This window comes from Vidua chalybeata, chromosome Z (assembly GCF_026979565.1).
Source record: "Vidua chalybeata isolate OUT-0048 chromosome Z, bVidCha1 merged haplotype, whole genome shotgun sequence".
NCBI classification, from domain to species: Eukaryota; Metazoa; Chordata; class Aves; order Passeriformes; family Viduidae; genus Vidua; species Vidua chalybeata.
Window position 1 is genome coordinate 6740333 of NC_071570.1, and position 22999 is coordinate 6763331.

General features: G+C 38.8%; 1 protein-coding gene across 1 annotated transcript in view; it reads left to right on the forward strand.

The window, feature by feature from the left end:
- Positions 1-22999, forward strand: part of CELF4 (CUGBP Elav-like family member 4) — a 696627-nt gene that overhangs the window by 70873 nt on the left and 602755 nt on the right. The window contains exon 2 of the mRNA XM_053932292.1: positions 20351-20433. Within this exon, the coding sequence (XP_053788267.1) occupies positions 20351-20433 (83 nt within the window). The remainder of the gene's footprint in view (positions 1-20350; positions 20434-22999) is intronic.

Here is a 22999-nt window from a genome sequence, read left to right on the forward strand (position 1 = left end):
TGTCCTTATTACTCCCTCCTGTCATTAACTTGCCAGAAAAGGTCAGTCAAGAAGTATATTATTACTAAATTGTAGACTCACACATTTGTAGATGAAACAGGAATAAAGCCATGGAGGACTAGGGCCAAGCTTTGGTCAGGCCCAGAGCCTAGTTTTGTTCTCACTTCCCACACTCTATTACATGGCCAACTGCTCCCCGTCCAGATACATTGTGGCTTTGTCTGTATTCTGTGCTGAAAACAAGCGGATTTCTCTTACTGTAGCTCTTCCCCAAATGCCTCAGGGTACCTCTGCACTGTGCAAGGAACCTGGATCTAAGCCTGCATTTGAGTTCCAACCTGCTGTCCATCAACGCAGGGCATGTGCAAACCCACAGTGTGCCTCATCTAAGGGACAGAGGGAAAAGAGAGGGAATAAAGGCTTTGTGCTCAAAGTGTATATTTATCTGTGTCATGGAGGGACCAGTCAGCTGTGTTCAGCCTGTCTCTTTCTGTTATTTAATGTTTCCTGCAGCCATGGTGGTTGATTCACACCAAATAGTGGAGAACATGCTGCCAAATCCTTCCTGAAAGAGCCCGACATCTGCTGCTGCAAAGCAGATGGGATCTGTAAGGAACCTGTCCTAAATCAATTCTCTGTCAGTAGACATCAGGAATCAAAGCCTCAAGCCAGAACATGGATGGGTGGAGAGTAGGCAGGGAAAGAACTGGCCATCAACCTTTTTGCTGACTTAGGCATCATAAAGGCAAATATGTAATTTCAGTGATAGACCATTCTGGTATCTTCTCTGATTTCAGCAGTAGTTAGTCTGAAACACCTGAACTTTAGTCCATGAACTTTAGTCCTTTCTCAGAAACAGTATTGAGCTAAATAGAATGCCACTTTGCAGTGACTTCACTATTTTGGAAGTCTTTACTTGGTGTTTAGTGTCATTGACATAAAATTACAAGACTGGAGGTGGATAGGACTCCACTTATTCCTTTTCCAGGGATTTCTTAAGATGGTCCTTCAGCTACTCAAAACTTAACACTAAGATTTCAGAACAAACCAAGCTCAGAGGTGGAAATGTAAATTATTCTTTGTCCACAATGTGGACTTATAGATACAGTAGTAGGTTATTGACACAGACAGAGAAATATCTTGCACAAAAAAATGAAGCTTTGTTTTGATATTTTTTGGTCCCTTTGCCTCTTTCCTTGGAGAGAAAGATTCATCAGACAGTCTTTTGATTCAGAAAAAAAGCTTCTTACAAACATCAAATATGTGACTCTTCTTTCGGAAATAATGTCATTGTTTTGGCCTTGCACCTTCTTCCCTCCCTTTCCCTATTCCCAAGTAACCTCCTTGCAATCATCTGGGTTAGTGTGTTTTTATTCTTGGTCTCTTGCGTGCCTAAGGGAATTGAGTCACAAATGGCTTGTGCTCACAAAATTGGTGGAATAAAGCCCAAGCTTTAAAGATGCAGCTTGGCAGCTTTTAAAAGGGCATAAGTAAAGGCACAAAACATTGGGTGAAGTTTCCAGAGTGATTTGAGAAAGTGATTCCTAAGTGAGTTTAGAGAATTTAAAGAAGATTCTGACATTCATTTTTTATCTCATAAAGATACAGGGTGATGAGCCATTACGTACACATTTAAGCATCTTTAAGTGTGCTTCAGAATATATGTTATTCTACTCCTGCAAGAATGGGGAGGGTGTGTGTGTGATTCCAGAACAGGCTCATCTTTAAAGTAAAACTCGGGAATGTCATGTGGCAGAAGTAAGAGGGAGTTAGGAAAATAGTTTGACATTGTAGTGGGAGGAAGGGAAGGAAGGAACTGTTTGCTCTTTGTGGAGGAGTTCAAAGTTTCAAGAACTCTTTAGGCATTTGGAAATATTGGTCCTATTCTACAGACCAAAATCAGAGAGACGTACTTAATCTGTTTACTGAGAGCTGGTCATGCATCCTGAAAGTGAGTTGGAGGACAGGTTTTACAGAGGAAGCCATTTCTGTTTCTTAACATGTAAAACCATAGAACGAGGGACAAGGTGTGCAGACATTAATGTTTGCCACGGAATCATTCTGAATCCTTTGCATCCATCCTACTCTCTGCACTTCTCTCTGAGTTATCTGTATCTCTTAAGGTTTCAAATCTTCTCTTCCTGGCAACTTTGGAAAAAGTTAAGTTTTTGAAGTTAATCTTAAGGATTTTTATCTCTTTTAAATATCCTATCTCTAGTCTGCTGTGTTTCAGAAGTGTCACACCAAATCCTGAAGCGAAGAGTGAGAACACCAAGCTCTGCATAATGCAGGTGCCCAGGAGAGCAGTAGGCAGGCTGGTTGCTATAACAGCTTGTAGCTGTAGAACATCTTCCATTTCAGAAAAGATCCCAAATCTCTTTATGGACTCAGTTGAGAGAAGGTAAAATGCTCTATGGACAAGTTGGGAAAAGCTGAAAGAGGCAAAGTGCTGGGTTTAACTTGGTATCTAGGATAAACAGTCCTGACCTACTAAGTACTCTGTATGCATAGATGAGAAAGGTAGTCAGAGTTCTTCTGCTTATTTCAAGGCAGTCTTTCAACATCTGTGGAAGAGGGATAGCAATTTCTCTCTTTTCAGTAGCACTGGTGCAGAAGAGGAACCATGCAACATGGCTAAAATAACCCTTCCTATGGCTTAGGTAGTTTAATACACTGTATTCATTAGCTATTGTGCTTCTGTATAGAGGACAGTTACGTTAGGTGAAGGATGAGATGACAACTGACACTCTGGACTGTGTCTGTGCAGCCTATTTTTCTTTTGGAAATGATAAAAATGGGGAGGTTTGTCCCTATGGCTTTAATAACCATGACTGAAGTGATCTAATTTGAGAAACATGGATGGGAAACTTTGTTGGAGTGGTCAGGCAAAAAACTGCTGTGAATTGTGTGGTGAGTTTATGACACCCCTAAGATTTCTCAAGACACCAGAGGTACTTGCTCTATATTCTTATCAGAAAATAATTTCCCTTGCAGTGTGAAACTGCTTTGCATATCAAGACTCATCTTTCCTGGGAACTTTATCAGTTATCTTAAGGAAGAAATAATGGCTAATATCAAGATTGCTGTTGGGGTAATGCTGGGACAGCTTTAACTTTGCAGAAGTGTAGCATAAGGCTTTTTTATTGAAAAAGGAGGAGTGGTTATATTCTAAATCTTTTTCACCTGCCACCCTAATACTTAATAGGATTCAGACTGAGGCAGTTTATATTGCACTATCATTCCAAGATGCAGATTCTTCTTATTTCTGGAGGTTTCTAGGAAAGGATTAGACAAAAAATGTTTAATGCTTTATGTATGCCATGCATTTTGGTAGCTGGTTGGATGAGCTGACCTCGCAGGCTCCATTTCATAGTAATTGATGTGGATTGACAGTTCTGTGATTCACCTGAAACTGCTAGGTAGCCAAGAGTGCTGCTCTCAGTCTTCACAGTTAAACAGAAAATATGGTTTGCATGACTAATATGCTTATCTAGATGTGTTATTTCTTGCAACAAAACTTACAAATGCATGGACTGATTTTTATTAAATATCAAAATGGTTTCCTGTTTGTATGTTTACTTATCAAAATAATGGAGTAGTTAGCCTAAGTTTCCAATAGAAATAATTTTTCCTTTCTTCCCCCCGCCTTTTATTTCAACAACAAATGTCTAAATTCCTCATTTTCCACCATGTATAAAGATTTCTAGGGGTTTTGTTCTTCTTTTTTTTTTTCCCTCCTCTTTTTTCCTTAAATTTTTACTAGTATAAGTTCCCTTTCAATGTAAGTTGAAATGTATAATCTTTGGAAAAAAGGAAGCCAATCATGTTTTAGAACAGGGTGGTCTCTGAGATGTCTGGTAAATCACTGTACTGCAGAGGAGGATTTAGGTTGACAGAATGCAGCCTGGAACACAGGACTGGGGGGAAATTCTGGCTCATCAGGATCTGTTCCCTACCATTGCAGACAACCACATCACATAATCCCTTTCATAAGTTTATCGAGCCTCATCTTTAAACTAATTAGGTCGTTTGCTCTCACTATCCTTGTTGGAAAGCAGTTCCAGAGCATCGCTCCTCTGATGGTTGGAAACCTTCTTCTAATTCCCAAATCAAATTTATTCATGGTCAATTTATACTTATTTGTCCTTGTGCAACATTGTCCTTTACTTTAAATGCTTCTTTTCTCCTTGATATTTACTGTGGGGATGTAACTAGCAATCCTATCTATGTGGAACTTTTTTCCATTTTGCCAACCAGACAGAACAAGCTTTTATTTCTTGCATAATACAGAAATTTGGTGATATCTCTCTGGCTCCAGGTTTTGTATTCCACCTTTTGAAATACAGGTGTGGGGAATGGTACCCCCTCTTCATGCTGGGCCTTCCCAATAGCTTTGTTAATGGCAATGATACCCTTTTCCCTGATTTTCGAACATTCTTCTTGACATATGCTTTGGCTTTTACTACTGGAAACAACATTAGAGCAACACAGTGACATTAAGACACTGTCCTTTCCTTTTTGCACATGAAGAAAGGGATGCAATCATACCTTAAACAAACAATTTGAAACAGGGACACCCCTGAGTGTGCATTTCAAAACGTCACAACATGTCCTGTCACACAAAGCCCACTACATGACCACCAGCTTTCCAAGCAGTCTCCAAATTTGTGAAGACCTACATGAACCTTGAATGTTGACCAAAAACCAGAACAAACAGTAGCTGCAAGCTGTTCTGTCTTTGTCCTTCCATTCACAATGTGATACACAGTACAGAACCACGTGTAAGGGGAAAGACCAGAGTCATGTAGTTCCTCTTGGTGTGCGACGTGAGCTGCGAGTAAAGCCCTCACAAATGGAGTTCTTCTGGGGACACAAAGTTCCATGAGTTTGCAGGAATCATAGCCAAAGGGGCAGTGATATGGCTGCAGGGCATCTGCTCAAAAACGATGAAAGTCTTAGACATGGAAATGCAGAGCGGTTGAAAGACTTTGTGATACCTGGCAGTGCTCCATGGAGGGCAAAGACAAGAGGTAGAGTAACACAGCCATTAGCTAGTCCAGCATGTCAGCAGGTTGTCACTGAGGAGGGCTTTTCAGCAGTTGGACAGACCTGACCATGAGTCATCAAATGTCATGTTAAACTGCGATATTAAACTTCTGCTTGAGCTGTTGATGCTAAATTTTATCTGTTTAGCTGTTAAGCTTTGTAAGGCAACTTCAAACTGCAACATGCATTTACAAAACATGTCATCATCATCTCTGGGCATGGAATTCTTATGGCATGCATCCTGGTGAGAAGCAATTCTGAAATCTTTTCAGAATTGTTGTAGAGAGAGGAGAGGGAAAAAACAAAGTACTGCCAATTAGGGTCCGAGTTGTGTGAAAAAATGTCACATGCATATCAGGGGTTGGGAGGAAGATGTGGGCCTTTCAGAGACATCCAGCACTTTTGCTACTTAATAATAACTGGATAAGAAGTTTCTGGTTTTGCCTCTTTTGCCCCTTTACCAAGGTAAGAATTCCTGCTGCCTTAGCTATAACATAACATTCTGCATATCCTGATAAACCTAATTTGTTGCAATTAAATCATATGATGATCATATGACATGCTTCAATTCAGATGATGGATTGCTTCAGTTGTACTGGAGAAAGTGGCTGCACAGATTTATTTTGATGAGGATGCTGATCTGCTAGGATCTGTACAGAAGTGGAACAAAGACAGTCCAGTGAGAGAAGCTAAAGTAAAAGGAATGGAAAAATAGTGTGCAATCATATAACTGACATCTTCTATAAAGCATACATATATTAACATAGTTTTGCTATAGAGGCAATTTAAATTCTGCTGTTTCCTGGTTTCTAATTTCCAGTCAAAAAAAAATTACCTCAAAATCTTGTATTTTCACTTTTGAAAATGTAAGGACTTTGCAGAGATTTTACAGTCCTTGTCTGAGGGAGGGTTGGGAAGGCGTGAAAAGAGTGTAGGTAAGGTTGCTTTTTTTTTCCTGGGGGTCAGAGAAATATTATTTAACATTCCTGTGGGTATTATCCCATTATCATGCAGAATATATTATCATGAGAAATTTGGTTTATCAGCAGAGGTAGATTAGAGAAGAAATTCTGTGATAAATTTGTTCCCTATTGAGCAATGTTGTTTTACAGGAACCAAAATATTTGAGAAATGCTTCAACTCAAAGCTTCTGCCAGCTGTTGTACTTGGATCTTGAATATTTGGGTCTGTAAATGGGTTGGTAAGATACTGGGAGCCCTGTAGGATGCTTCTAAATCCATAACCTCTTGATTCACCTTTTGGAATGCTCCATAAAATCAGATTATAGGTGGTTCTGGAAGTAGACTCTTATAATTAGTGTTCTTAAGACTGAAGCTTACTAGCCAGGGGTCTACTACTTTTTCTGGAAAACTTCCTTACTACAAGTTATAAGAAAACCCACAAAACAAACAGTCAAGCACCCTTAAATCTGTTTACAGGGGAAAAAACCCAAACCAAACCAAACCAAACAAACAAAACCCCCAACACAAATAGAAATATTAAAAGATAGCAAATGGCTGTGAAAAATACTGATTTCATCAAGTGATTATGCAGAGATCACATTTGGACCAGAAGTCCCTGAGCCACAAGGCTGAAATCTGAGAATACTCAGAGAAGGCATGATGCACATCCTCTGCTGATAATCTTTCCAGGGCTCTGCTTCTGGCCACCATTGGAATGAGGATATTGAATAAGGTGGACTTTGTCTGATCTAGCGCCATTGTCCTTATATAAAGTTCTAGTCAACTACCTTTGAAGGCAACAGTAGCTGTTCTTTGGGATTTTTAAACTCATTAAACTCTACTCTCTTACTTTCTGACATCAGCAGGGATTCTCCAGTGAGTTTTAGCCTCCCAGAGATGCTCAGCAGCTGGCTCACTATTTTTAGCTTTCCTGACAGAAAAAAACCCAGTAAAATGTAACTACATCTTTGATGTGTGTCTGCTTTCAGGCATCCACTATCCACTGATTCATTGACTGGTAACAGGGAAAAATCTGGTAGGTCACTGTATTCATGAGGTAGCCTAGAAAGTTTCTTTCATCTGTCTTTTAATGTCTTGGTCAAAATGGCTTCCAACAGTCTCTTTTGAGGAGACTGCTCTACAGTCTGAATATTTCCCCACTGGGAGCTATTTGCTGGTACTGTGTTGGTACAGACATGCCTTTTCCATTCATTTCTGGCCTAGAACTTCTCAATCTATACTAAAATACCAAACAAGATGTCATATTAAACTTTTATTTTAAAAAATCTAGGAAAATGATAATAGGTTGTGTGTGTGCACGCGGGTGTGTGTGTGTGATTGATTCTCAGTTTTTCCCCTGAAATAAATCTTTAGAAATTAAAAAAAAAAAAAAAAAAAAAATTATACCACTCAGGAAAATTTGGTGACTGGCTGGCTGCTCAGCTCCGTCCAGCCCCTTGAAAATTACTGGCAATTGCTCAGCTGACCATGGATGGAATGGTGTTTTAATGCAAATTTTATCACAGTCAGTTGACATTCTGATTTCTTTTCACCAAGAAAGACTATTGAAACTGTTTTCTTAAAAAATGGGCTTTTTCTTGGGTTAGAAAATGTGTTAAACTTCTGGATAGAATCATTAAAGTTAGAAATAGGGAGAAGGGGGAAAATGAAGGTCCTCTGAATGCATTTGCTCTTGGATCAGTATTAACTTTTGTTTATGGTTTCAAGTCACTTAAGTAATAAAAGTTCCATGAAGGACTGATTTGCTCTAATGGCTGGGAGAGACAGTTAGTAATGTTTACTTTTACCTTCTGTAGGGTCATAAACTTCCATCTTATAGCTTGCAATTGTCCTAAATGGCATAAGAGTCTGCGGTTGTGATTCTTTTCCAGGGCTGCAAGAATTCTCTCTTCTTATGCCTTTCAGAAGATTAAGGAGACAAAAAACTTACAGAACAGTCAGATGGAAAGTGACGAAGAAAGGTGCTGGAAAATTACTGAGTTAAAAGTTTGCTCTAGAAGCACCTTCTGCCCTTCCATGCTGATTTAATTCTTCCACCTTTTGCCTCCCTGCCTTTTCTCCATCCCTGCCTCCAACATACACAGACACCCCTCAATCATGCTTAAGAGATTATTCCACTATTACTCTTGAACTTGTATGATCTGGAAAAGCCCAGTTTATGTGGTCATGGACTACACTCATGCAAATAAATGCCAATAAAAATTAAATTAAATATATTCCAGACTGTTTATATTCCAGGTTGTTTAATAAATATATTCCAGGTTGTTTAGATGCAAAAGCCACTTTGCAGCTGAGCAGGAGGAACAAATACCAATATTCTGAATAATTAGGAAGCATTCCTAAAACTCAGGTTAAATGTTCCAATGTTGAATTTTCTGTTGTTACCTCCAGTTATTGTTCCCTGGTATCACCGTGAACAACTTTTCTTTAATCTTTGTGCTTATACCTCCAAGATTTGCAGCCTGTTATCATCTATCCCCCTGAGTCATCATTTACCCAAGTCATACACATTTAGTTAATCTTCTCTCATAAGTCAGTCCTCCCAGTCCATTATGAATTTCTGTTACTCATCTCTGAAATTCATCTTTTCTTTTCCAATTTTTTTTTCCTTCCATGTGTTTCTGAACACTTTTAGGTGATTAGAGCTGACAGAATCATTTTAGATGTGGGTTTTCTATTGACACCAAAGGAAGAGACATACACACTATTGTATATGATATTGCCCACTGTCATCTAAAAATGTCTTCTGACATTACTGCCTTTCAGCTTTGTTTGTCCCATTGAGCACTGGCCTCTGTGGCTATTCTTTACCTGTATTTCCAGAGCTGAACCATGCAAGGTTCTAGGCATGGCTAAGCCTCCCCAGCAGGGATTCAGGTGACTGACCATGCTATTAAGGGGCTCAGCACTCTCTAGGATCTGTTGCAACTTATTCTCCATTCCTCTTGATGTGTGAAATCTTCTTTGCTGTGCTGTTTAAATTTAATATCAGAACTTCTGCTTTGCTAGATAGTTCTTCTGCAACTGACATTTATCATGCACATTCCTCCTGCCAGCCCTCAGTGTTTTGTGGTCTACACTGCTCATCATCTAACACGAGTTCAGTTCTCAAAGCAAAAAAAAATCTGCTATGTTTCAAATGTTTGATTGAAACAATTTACTGTATACTCAGCATTCACTAATTTTTAAGTTGATCAACAAAAATGTGATCAAAATATGTCTCTGGTAGTTGATTACTACACAGTTTTCCTTCTGTTCTCTATGTGTCAGGAAATTGTACCTCCTTTACTTCAGCCTGACAAGAGCCCTTTTTAAACCTAGTGCACTGAAGCTTTGTAAATTGCATAGATCTTGTTTTAATTAAATTCACTGTTTCTTTTTCACTTCAAAGGTTATGTCCTTATACCTTTAGTAAAAATCTAAAATCTTAGGCTTAAATTCACATTCAAACTTGTTACCTAGGAACTTTGTCCCACAGTAGTGGATGGGAAAACACACCTGGATACAAGGGACAACAAAGTTTTTTACCCAAGTTGCCATTTTGAACTCATCTACTGCAAATGTAATGTATTTGTGAGTCTGCACAGGAATGTGCCAAGCAAAACAGACTGATATGTGTTCATAGCTCTAGATAGGGTCATGGGAGATTTTGGGTTCAAGTTTGACCTTTTCTACAAACTCTGTGTGTGGCTTTGGACATGTGGTTAAATCTTCATTCAGTCTCTGCTTGCCTTGTCTAGGTTCCTAAGTTCCTTATGCATGAGCCAGGCTCTTAAAGGAAGCTTGTACCACGCAAAGATGGCTCAACTTAGAGCTTTTTGCCAGAAAGGCAGTGGAGGCCCTTGCCCCTGGTTCAAACGTCTCTGCCTTTGTGTTATAACTGATTAATAGGGCCTTTGAGAAGCTCTTTTCATCTTTCTCCTGCCATGCTCCCAGAGCACACCATCTCACCTCCCTTTCTCTCTCATGCACACACACACAGGCTATGCCTCGTGGTTCTCAGCCCTAAGTAGACAGAGGTTTGTTGATTAAGAAGATTACTTCATCCCTGCAATCTTGCAGAAGAACTTGATCCTATTTCATACCATTCCACTACCTATACTTAAAGAACAAGCCAAATTGAGAAAGAAGGATAAAGAGAAAGAAATAGGTGATAAGAGACAATAGTTATTTGCTTCCAACATATCTTAGAGGATAGAAGAAGCTATTCAAAGTCAAAACATATGGAAAACAGCATCTGGTTATGGGAGCTTGGATGTTAATTGTTCTGACAGCTGAAATTTGTCTCCAGAAATCTCATGAAGCCAGCTGGTATTGTAGAGTTTTCTCTGGCTCATATTGTGACTCTTACAAGTTTCTGGAGACTTCTAGTCTCAGGATGATCATCTTGTAGGAGCAGCTGCTGCTTAAAGATTTTCATTTCTATATCAGCTGGAATCGGGAAATACATTTTTTGTGGGTTTGGATTTGCTTTTGTAACATAAAAATCCTAAGGTGGCTTCAGATGCACTTCCCTTAATTCAAACTTTACAAAAACTTGTGGAACTTAGCAGAGAGGTTCTTGCATATGTGGTGTGGAGAAAAACTCAATAACTGTGAGTAATAAGGCTGATTTTGAGTGATATTTTAAGGTTCCATTTTGAATCTGAATTTCCGGAATCAGAAAAGTGCGGGCTGGCAAATTTGGTAAGAGAATAACTCTCTAGAGATAATTACAATAGTTTGTTTCTGAATGGGCTAGGAGTTGTCTAATAATAGCTCTTTTCTGCAGTTGTTTTAGTGCCTTTTTCTTTCAACCTTGAGCTGGAAATGTCAGAAATCTATATTGACACTTGTGCCCTGTCTGAGAGAATAAAGAATATGAAGTTGTTTAGAGAGCATTCAAGTCTGTATTTAGAACAAGCTACTTACATGTTTCTGAGACAAAAGCATAAATAACTAATCATTTGATGATGCTATCAACAAGATGTTTGCTGCATGGGCCTGACATTTTTTAAGGGTGAAAATACCAACTTTTTTAATGCAAATTTCTCGCACATAGACTTGATGTTATTTTCCAAGAAATGTCTGCTCCTCATCCTTGTGAAAGATAATGAGCAGTAAAAGAAAAAAAAAAAAAAAAAAAAAAAAAGAAAAGAGAAAAAAATCTAAATCAAACCCAGTCTATATAAATGCAGAAAAGAAAGGCTTGGACAAAGCTGTAAGTAGCAGAGCAGTCTAATTAGTTTAGAGATGTTTTTGCTTTAGCTTTATTTTGCTAAGATTCAAGGCATTCAAAGTGATTGTTGTTTAACAGTAGCATAACCTCTGGAGACTTAGATGAGCATTCTTGAAGAAGTCTCTCCAAAAGAAGTGAATCCAAAAATCAAAACAAAATGAAGTGGAGGAAAAGTTTCTGAAAGAGCTAAATGTTTTAGAAAATCCACTGAGTTATTCATATGCTGCTAACAATAGAATGAAGTCAAAAGGCAGGACTCAGAACAGCAGGTACAGAGTCTAATTAATGCATGTAGTCTAAGGAGGTTTAACCCATAACATTCTGAATTTACGTGTTACTGTTTCCACAGCAGGATTATATTCTCCTGACTTTCACTAATGAATCACAAGATACAAACCCCCCCCCCAAATTTCTGTGTCTTTTTCTTTATCACCTCACTGCAAACTTGAATCTTGAAGATTTTCAAGATTTTTTCCTACTTTTCTTTTTTTTCCTGAGTTTGCTGATGTAAAATGGATTTTCTTTGAAGTAATACATAGGTTGAAGCAAGTCAAGCTTAGAGATGATCAGGATTCTAACTCAAAGTTGATGCATCATTATGGAGTAGAAGCTGGAATCTACTTATTCTCACTTGAGAGATCTCCAGAGTTTGTTCATTACTTTTTTATCAATGACTGAGTTCTGAAACACTGGAACCATTGTTGCTTGGTCAAGAAAAAGCACTTGACTATTATTTTCACTTGAATCTCTGTCTTTCCTTTAAATCAAAAGCATGCCCTAACTGTTTGATTATTAGGGCCTGGAAGTGTACACCTTGCCTTACAACAAAGAGTACACAGGTATTAGGCAACAAATACCTATGAGAAAATGAAGAGGCTGCTCTTTTTAAAATTAAGTTTTCTACTGTAACTCAAAGCATTTAATATTTCCAGGCCTTATTGGGCACTCTCTGTGGTAGACAACTATCTTAACCAGTAATCTACATTCTGATTTCTTTAATGGGGAGCCTATTCATTGGCCATTTCTTGTGTGCATTGAAATTAGACACATGTACTGGGGAGATTATGTTCTGAATAGTCAGAATTGCAGAAACTTGAGCAGTGAGTCTTCTGTTGACTTGGCTGGGATGATCAAAATTATCTCTGGAGTTTCAGGATGAAATTTAAAGCTGAAACATTGGCAGTATTAAGAAAACAAGACCTGGTACATGGTATGTCAAATCAATGGTTCATTCTGCACCTTGTTTTGAATGTATCAGTCAGCAAAGGATCATTCAAAGCAGCCTTGCAAGGAACTTTCAAGACCTCAGGAAAAAAACATCTATGTGTGAATCAGAGCCAGAAACTGTTCCCCCATCCTGGGAAGAAAGTTTGACAGATCAAAAGCCTTCCAGTTTTGCAGGGGTGTGGAGGCAAGGTAACTGTGGTATTACTTAAAAAAAAATAAACATGAAGCTTTGCGGGTCTGCCAGTGACAATGTTCTCTTCTGTGTCAAAGCTCTGGACTCTAGACCCTGTGTGCCTGATCCAGATTAGAGCCCAGACTACTGCCTGTCCTGGAATAAATTACTCTTGCTGTAGGATCTTGTCAGAAATGGCATCACGGGGCTGAGAAACTTGGTGAACTATTTTGTTAAAAATTTCTATAAGAAATTCTGACTTTTAAAAACTGAAGCTTTCATTAAAAACTACTTGTTATCAAAAATCAGGATAAAACCATTGTCTGTGTTGTTGAAACACACATACTAACATATGCTCAAGTCTCTGCTGTCTGCCTGTACACTGCTAAATATAATTAAATTCTGCTTACGCTGAGTCAGTACTCTGATTTGGACTGTGCATATCAATGTCTCATTTTGAACTATCATAAATGCATTTTAAGTGAGCTAATATTCTGTAAATATGGTTAACTTCTGCATTTGCAGATTGCTCTTCTTAATTTGCTTTTTAGTATTGGTTCATGGATGTATATGAGTGGGTCTTTTGTATGCTTTTAACACAGAGAACCCTATCAAGTTATCTATAGCAGGAATATTACAGCATCATAATAGTTAATGGAAAATAACATAAGAGGAAAAAGAAAATTAGCATTCCACACAGCAGGACATTTCGGATGTTAATCTGCCTTGCAATATAATTGACAGGGAAGCTGATATCTGGGAAGATTTTATTCCTATCTTTTTCTCTAAACAGTTAGTGTTCGGTTGTTGTGCAGCAGGGGAGATGGAGAAAAAGAAAGTTCTAGCCAAGTGAATGTTCTTTACCAGCAAAGATGTTAACTTTTGTCAGAAGGTAGTTAATCACTGAGAGAGAAACAGATGAAGAAATTGGATAAAACATTTCCAGTTCCAAAAGTCTTTATTGATTGTGTCTCCCTCAAGAAAATTCAGCTCAATCTCTGAAACCCTCAAGTGATTAAACCTTGGGCAGTCCACTGTAGACAGAGCAAATGAGAATTGTTTCAAACCCAGACATGTAGAACTGGGATAGTTAAAGTGAAAAAAGATTTCTTTTTCACTTTGAAATCCTAGCTGGGAGATGTAACATGAGATGTTGATTTTAAGGTGAGAGTTTTCTTAAGCATCATGATCTTTCTCTATATAACAGATCTCTGAATTTTAAAGCAATTAACTTCTTTATTTTCAGAGAAGGAGATCTCTTAAAACACAAACCTAGAGTCCGGAAAATGGGACACAGATCTCTGGTCCACCAGAGATATATATATACGATATATAACTCGTATATCTTGGTCTAATTTTTTCAATGGTAATTAGGGCACAGAGAAATTTAGGCATCACTAAATGAGATGCTCAGACCTGTGAACAGTTGAGAGTTCCTATTTTTTTTTTTTCCCAGTGATGTAAACTTTTTGCTCTCAAACCACCTTCCCTAGAAAACTGTAGGTCTTCTTCAGCTGGAGCATGACCACCAGCCTATGACCTAAGGTATGTAGAATTACTTGCCTCCTCCATTTTCAGTACACAGCATGAGGGTCTTGGAGAGTTGTGCTTGGATTGCAGTTTGCTTTCTGAAAGTCTATAGTGGTCTGCTGGAGTAAAGCCCTTGGTTTCTCTGCTTTGGGGTGTTAGGGTCTGAGGTACAATAAGATGGTAGGGGAAAAAGTAGACACTAAGAGCTGATCTGTATTCTTTCTTCTGTTACAGAAGACTCTCTTGTTTATTAGTTTATGTGCTGTGAAGGATTCTAACATAACACAACAGAGGAAGGCCAATTAAGGAAATCTTCACTGTTAACTGTTAATATATTTGTAACTAAAAGCAAGAAGGTATTTGACTCGAAGAAAAAAATTACAAAAAACCTGACAGCCTTGTGGAAATTTGATCTTTTTTTGGGCAATGATTCTGATTTTAGTTACACTCACAAGTATTGGAAAGGCTGTAGTTTCAGAAGTTATCACCTGTCAGCTGAGCTGTGATAACTGGTTGAGTGCATACGCTATAGTCACAAAAGTTTGTGAATTAAAAATTGGCTTAGATCACTCAAGCCAGCCTTCTCAATCCCTAAGGTTATCCTAACTGTTGTGGATAATTGTGGCTGAGGTGAGCACCTGGGCCAAGAACTGTTCCAAGAGAAGCAATGCATTAGGGCTCAAATCCTCAGTGTATCCACTTAGTTCCAACTCTCCTGCCACAGACAGGTCTACTTTCTGCTAGACCAAGGCACCAAGCCTCATCCAACTTGGCCTTGAACATTTCCAAGAATGAGGCATCTGCAACTTCTTTGTGCAACCTGTTACAATGCCTCAACACCTTCACAGTAAAAGATTTCTTCCTAATGTCTGATCCAAATCTACCCTCTTCAAGTTTTAAGCCATCTCTCCCTTTGTTCTATCACTTCATGGCGTTGTAAAACGTCCCTCTCCAGCTCTCTTGCAGCTCCTTAAGTTAGATGTCCCCAGAGCCTTCTTTTCTCCAAGCTCAACAAACTCAACTCTCTCAACTTGTCTTTACAAGAGAGGTGCCCCAGGCCCTCTGATCATCTTTGTGGTCTCTTCTGGTCTCTCTCCAACAGCTCCATGTCCTTTGTAAGTTTGTAAATGAAATCAGTACTCCAAGTGGACTCTCACAAGGGTGGACTAGAGGGGAAAATCACCTTCCTCAACTTGATGGACACAGTTCTTTTGCTGCAGCCCAGGACATGGTTGGCCTTCTGGGCTGTCAGTGTGCATTGCTGACATCAACCAGCATTCTCAAGTCTTTCTTGGCAGGGCTTCTCTCAATACATTCTCTGCTCAGTCTGTATATGTGTTTGAGTTTGTCCCAAAATGGATTAAAGACATTGCACTTGGTCTTGTTGAACTTCACGACGTTTGCATGGAACCACCTCTCAAGCGTGTCAAGATCCCTCTGGATGGCATCCCTTCCCTCCAGAAGGTGGACTGCTCCACAGATCAAACTTCTATTTCAAGGTAAACCTATTGAAGGCGCACTGAAACCCAGTGTCCACGTTGCCAGCAAAGATGTATAACAGCACCAGTTCAAATAACAAATCCTGCGAAACACAAACACCACTTGTCATTGTTCTCCACTTGACATCAAGCCATTGGCAGCAACCCTTGGAGTGTGGCTATCCAGCCAATTCCACTGGCCCATCCCTGAAATAAATTTTTCTCCATTTTAGAGACAAGGATGTTTTGTGAGACAGTATCAAATGCTTTGCATAAATCCAGGTAGATTGTGTGAGTTGCTTTCCCCTTTTCCACCAGTGTTACAATCCTGTTGTAGAAGGCCCACGAGTTTACAAGGCACAATTTGCCACTTGGGAAGCCATTTTGACTGTCACTAAGTACATCCTTATTTTCCATGCAGAATGTTGTCCAGGAGGCTCTGCTCCATGATCTTACCCAAACTGTCCTGTAGTTCCCTGGGTCTTTCTAGTTTCTCTTTTAAAAATGGGGATTTTTTTTTTCCTCTTTTCCAATTAGTGGGTACCTTGCTGGTCTCCCAAACATGATGGACAGTGGCTTAACCACTTCCCCTGCAGTTCCTTCTGGACCCATGGATTCATCTCATCAGGTTCCATGGACTTGTGCATTTTGAGGTTGCTTAGATGGTCTCAAAATGTGATTTTCTGCTAATGTGGGTTGTTGTCCATTCTCTCAGGTCCTGCTTTTGCCTTCTTTAACTCAGGCTGTGCGACTGGTTCTCAGTTATTAGAATTACTTTGTTCAGTTCACAGTGTGTTTCCTGACAGTTTTGCCTCCTAGGCTTGTGCAAAATCTTCTGAAGACTTACTATGAAGTCGCCATAACCACAATCATTATCCATCTGTATCTCATACAATTATTATTTGCACTATTGAATTCTCTGGAGGCAAAATCAAAGTAGAGCTTTTGTAATTTCTTTTCCATCTCAAGCTTTTGTTTTTCTTTCCCACCATCTCTTTAACAGTCCTGTTTCCCCGGAGACAACCTGATATGACCTCATGCTTTCAAGAGACAGTAGTTCAACAGGTTAATAGGCAGGTGTGAGTTTCCAGATGTTTATGTGCTTGCCCAAAAAGCTGTCCATTGGTAGCAAATGAACAGCTGGAAAGATACAATCCAAACACAGCACTTTTTAGCTGATTGACATATGTCTGGAATTCATGAGAGAAAAATTGAATTGAAATTAGGAACAATTTGGACCAAGCCCTTCATTGTCAATTTGTCAATTAGAATTTTTGTTCAAATTCCAATATAATTCACACTGTACTGACTGCGTCATTACCACCCATAGAAGTGGAGGATAGAACTAATGCATTGCTTTCACACTATCTTTACTTAAGAGAGATGTTGAGAAATGTTCATTATACTGCTGAACATGGGCAATTCAAAAGGGATGGATGGTGCAAATGTTTTGTAGTGGAATATGAAGCCTTCCGCCCAGAAGTCATGTTCACACCCAGACCAAACAGCTGATGGCAAGTGAGCAGTTAAGTTAAGCTACTTAGGAGTTTACTAGAAAAAACTTTTTTTTTTCAGTGAAATAAGTGGTTCTGTACACAATCATGAGGTTCAGCAGGGAAAATTGATTGTTCTAAAATTTTGTTCCATCTGGGAAATCAAAATGAAAAGAAGAGAAAAAAAATCATACAAAAACAAACCACTTTTTTTCTCATTTCATTTTCTCTGAAAAATACCCCAACATAGCTGCTCCATATGACATTATTTCAAGACTCATTTGTTTAGGATGCTTTATTCCATAGTGTTAATCTGAGTGTCTAGTGTTGTGTTTTCTAAGCAAGATTATCCAGGAAGGAAGAGCCCTTTGGAGGGTCATACAGAGGCACATTGAAAAAGGTAGCCTAGGAAAAGTAACACCTGAAAGAGGTTCTCATTCCTTTAAACATCACAGTACAAAGTAAAGATCAGTTTTGGTGTTTCAGGGAGGCAGGCAGGATGGTGCAAGAAAGAGTATTTCCTTTTATCGTCATGCACAAGAAATTCTTGCAGGACGGAATAAGAGATAAGTGTTTTTTTTATAAAAGGCCTCATGTTTTTGAAAAAAAAATGTTATTTTAGCTGATGGCTAATGCTGCATATGTGCCTTACACAGTAATCTTGTGGTAAGGAAGGGGAGGACAAAAATTCCCCATAAGCTGTCCTTTTCAAGTTCAGGATTGAGGCCTGCTATGAACATTAATCTCTATTTATTTGGCCACTGCTGGGATGGAACTTCTTACTGTCTCTAAGAAACCAAGCCTTACATAAAATAAATAGGATATTATTTTTTATAGAAATATTACTTTTTACCCAACATGTGTGGGATAGATTGTAATTCATGTGCATGAATGAAAAGGAAAAAAGAAACACTTCCACAGAACATACATTTTGTCTCTGAAAAACAGGAGGGTTTTTTTGTCTGATCATATGAGATAGTAGATTTCTTTTAAATTTCAAAGTCTTTTAGTTCATAACAGTGTTTTTGTTATATCAGTGAAAATTTGATGCATTCTGAGTACTGTTTTGGGGAGTTTGGTACTTCTACCACTTTTGACAACAGGTTTGGAGACAACTTAGTGGAGGTTTCTCCCTGGTGAGAACTTGCCTCCACGCACACACACACACAGGGTGGATCTTGGGTAGAAAATACCCCCCCTTCAGAGAAGAGTTGTCTTCTGCTTACTCAGCCTGAATTACAGTCATGGTACTTTAGGAGTAGGACATTGTTACCCTGAACTGTCATCGTGGCAATCACAATGAGGAGAAAAATATAGCTATCATTATGAGAGCTTTACACTGCATAGTTTATCTCTATAACAGTGTGCTATGATGTGCCTAATTAGACTGTATCAGCTGCTCCACGTCTGCTGCTGAAGGGAGACTTTCTTATTGTATCTAGTAAACAGAAAGCTCTCAGACTGTGATTTACCACTGAAATTAAATTTAAGCATAGTTTTCCATTTGATTATCAGGCTATGGGTGACTTTTAAGGATCCTTTTCAATCCATTACTTCTGCTAGCTGTAAACACTCTGCCATGGTTTCTTCCTCTCCTTGGTAGATGCAGACTCACTGAAAACTCATCCATTTAAAGTTAGAGGGGAACAAATCAAAATAATTCCAAGTACCTAAACTTTTTATGACATTCAGTCTCCTTTTTTGATTGTCACCTTCTGTGTCTGAATCTCAGTTATTGAGACATAGTAAATGTGATTGGCTTGAATAAATATAAAATAAGAAGACCTCCAGAAAGTAATACAGGATAAGAAATAGTGAAAAAAAATGTTCTTTTTCTTCTTTTTCTTCTTTATGCCATATCCTAACTTCATTGTGAGAGGAGTATGGTGACTTCCACAGGACTATCTTTGAGAAAAAAATGTAAATTTATAGAAAGAAAATCCTATTTTCTTGTATGTGCTAATCTATTAAAAGCAAGTAAAAGCGTGTATTTCTTCAGTAATATTATCTAAGGAAACAATTTGGAAAAAACAGTGAATGTTGCATGGACAAAATGTTCACAGTGGCAATCAAAGCTGAAAAGTTTACAGTCTACTGTTTACTCACCTGTTAAGTACTTTATATATTCTTGGGGAAAGGGTGGGCAGGACAAGATGAGGTTATGGGACTTGTTTGTTTCTTTGGTAGTCTCTCTGTACTTGTGCTGCTCTTGAAAGTCATTCTCAGTTTGAGGAACATGCTGCTTGAACCTTGAAAGATATGATACCTCCATTTCAAGGATCTGGAGACATTCTGTAGTAATTTCAGAGAAAATGTCTTCTGCATAGCAAGCATATTTTTTGCTGCAGGATCTGGCAGGTTTTCAGTATACTGCAGTAAGAAGAAATAATTTGATCACATCAGACACACAAATGGAGTAAGATATTGCAACATAAACCAGTTTTACCAGAAGGGAAGCATAGAGGGGGGAACGAAAGCACAGCAGGGTTCTACTTTGACAGGGCTTTAGGTTTTGTAGTTGATAAATTAATCTTTGGAAGAATCCAAGTTGTAACCCATTAGTATATCCCTGAAGTTCAAGTGATCTGTGGGTCAGGGGTGTTTTGGAGTGATTGTTTGAGCTTTTGCATGATTGTTTATGACTGGAAGCCAGTGAGTCCTTGCAGCAGCCAGTGCAGAGAGGTGGATTTCTGGTGTGATGCAAAAAGAGCAATGAGTTTTTGGTGCAGGTCAGGCTAGACAACAGAAATTTTCCTCTGCAGTAGGAAGTTCCAAGTCCTTGTATGCCCTTTTCTTAAAGTACCTGGTACAAAAGAAAGGCATGAGACCTTTCAGCCTTTCGGCCTTGTTCCCAGTGCTGCTGCTGGAGCAGGAGTGGGATGTCATGCCCCACCTTGCCATCATGTGGGACCTTTGAGATCCCTAATCCTGTGCAGCCTTCTGTAGCTGACACTTAAGCATGCGTTGAAAGAAAAATAAGCACTCACAGGTACACTGTTGCTCACTTTCCACCAGGGTTCAGAGGAAGCTATGATAGCTTCATTTCTTGACTTTTACTACTGACACACTAAGGAGAGAATTTTATTTACTGGAATTTACTGGGAATGGGATGATGATAGGAAAGTGGTTTCTTCTATGTCTCAATTTCAGAAGGATCTTCTCTGAAATAGCGCTGTTACTGAGGTGTTTCTTTTTCTTTGCAGGCTGTGCCTTCCTAACATACTGCGAAAGGGAGTCTGCTCTAAAGGCCCAGAGCGCACTGCATGAACAGAAGACACTGCCGGGGGTGAGTCAAGACTGATAACTTTTTCCTTTTTTTTTTTCTTTTAAATCTAAAATGGGTTACATATGGTGTTCTCATCTCAGATTTGGAAGCAGAAAGTCTCTGTTTGTTTGGATGAATCAGTATTTGCGTTGTGATAATAAAATCAAGATACCACAAACCTACCCAAATGGTTTCCATACACAAAACTAAAAGCTTTTTGCCCTTATTGTGAATCAGGAAAACAGAAATCAACTGGTAATGGACTGGATTCTACCAGCCTAACTCAGCTGAGCAACTGCTTTAGGTTTCTGACCACTACAGTGAAATGTTAGAAGTCCTCACCACATGTTTCCTTTCGCTACTTTTCTTCTCTGAAGCAAGGTTTGGCAGCAAGAAATCAAGAAACAGATCACATTATTGAGTTATCACCGAATGAAAACATATTCCTGATGACAAAGTGGTTTGACTCAGTTACTTTAGTATTCAAGCAGCTGTAGCAGATTGGAAAGGCGGTGAGACAAGGAGAAAAGAGAGAGAGGAAAGACGCACACAAGATAATGAGGAAAATTATTCACATGAGCAAGATCTAAGGTTCAGACAACACAAGCAGAACTAAAAATAGAATCAGCATTATGTGGGGAAGACCTGCCCTGCTGGGATGGGTTTCTAGTTAAGTGGTTACCCGGGGGAGGGAGAGAGACTATTTAGATTCAGCCAGAGTACGTGGAATGGGAACAGCCAAGAGCTCCTGTAGCTGGAATGGAGCTGCTTTCACAACAACCAGGAGCCAGTGACCACGTAACTAAGCGTGGGCTTCTGAGGGTTCCAGGCTGCATCTAAACAGAGAGGAAATCTATCCAAAAGTCTGTCTTTATTAGCTGGTGTTGAATGATTGATTGCTATGTAGCTTTAACCTACCTTTCCCCCAGATCTAAGACACATCCCTTGCTCTGTGTTCTGAGGAAAGTGTTGATTCTGCTCTGCTTGTTTCCATCATGCTGGGTCTATTTACCTATCTCTAAGCCACCTTGCCAGTATGGAGATGCCCACGCACTTGCTCATCTACATCTATCTTTGCTTAAAAGGCCATACCTTATGCAAATATATACATACTTCATTGCCTAAAAATATTTCTGTCAGCTGACAACTCCCTCTGAATTATTTTTTTTTTCTAGAAACTCCTTAGCAAACTCCTTAGCAGCAGATTGAAAGTAATTTCTATCTTGGGGGGGGATTTCAGTTTTTCTTCCTCCTCCCCCTCCCAATATTTTCCTTTCACTTCTCTCTTTCCCAAATGATAAAATTAGATAGAAAAAAAATGAGAGACTATGTTGAACAGGGATGTTTCAGGTAACATTTTAACTGAAATTTTCTGAAATAGCTTGAAATAAAATACATATTTATCTAAACTAGAGATGTGATGAATAAGGTGTTGTGTATTTAAAAAAGAATAATTGAAATTCCAGATTTTCCACTGAGGCTGCTTGTACTTCTCATTAGAAGGGAGATCATTCACTTGCAAATGGAACTCTATCTTCCTTATGAGTTTAAAACCTTATTCTGAAATTGTATGATGATAATATCTTCAAAAACACAGTGGGTCAGTGAGACTAAGGACTCAGGTATTGGAGAGGGAGGGCAAGTGAAAATTTAGGATTTTTTTCCCTAAGTTCTTTATATATTCACAGTTCTGAATCTCAGTCTCTGTGAGACTTCAAATCACAAAAGTCTTAAAGTCAAAACTGTTTTCTTGGACAGTCGTAAAATTCAACCAGCTATTGTGTTAGGATCAAGACTTCCTTCAAAGGCTGCACCAACTCTTTCTAGACTACAGGGAAACCATTTCTTCCTTGGTTAGTGCAGTTTCTGTTACATATACTCCATACTGGCCACACTGCCTCTAGAAGGCCTTTTTTTTTTGTTTCCTTATACACTTTCAGAAGATGTATCAGGATCTTATTGAGCTGGGAGCAGTGAATCCTCTGTCTAAAAGAGCAACCAGGTTTCTTAGAGTTCTGAACACTGATTTTCCCATCCCTTTCATTTCCAGTTCTATTTGTCTCAGGATAAAGGTTTACTTTCCACCAGCAAACCCTCTTCATGCAGCTTTCTGCCAAGTTTCTGAACTCATCCTCTGAATGATGTCACTGTAGTTTATTTAAGGAAACCAGTCTTGTCTCTTGATAAAGTATCATGCCTGGATACTGTTTTATGGTTCCTATCTGAGTAGAAGAGAATTATTTATGACTTACCTGACTGTTCTTGATAACATGCACCAAAAATATCAACCATAGTTCATCACCATAAAACAAGAGGCACTTTTAAGGTCAGGGGTCTAAGTCCTTATTCACATAAGTTCAAAATGAGACATATATAACATCATCTCTTGACACTCCACTGTCTGTGGCACAAACAGCTCGACTGAGGAGGCATCAAAATCAATTAATAGGCATGGTATAGGAAAAAATAAATAGTACTAGACTAAGCCATTCTTTCCCATTCTCCAGTAAACTGTACACTTTCTTGCTCTTGCAATATTGCTGTTTGTATTCGTTATATTATAAAACACAGAAATGAGTAATTTTTA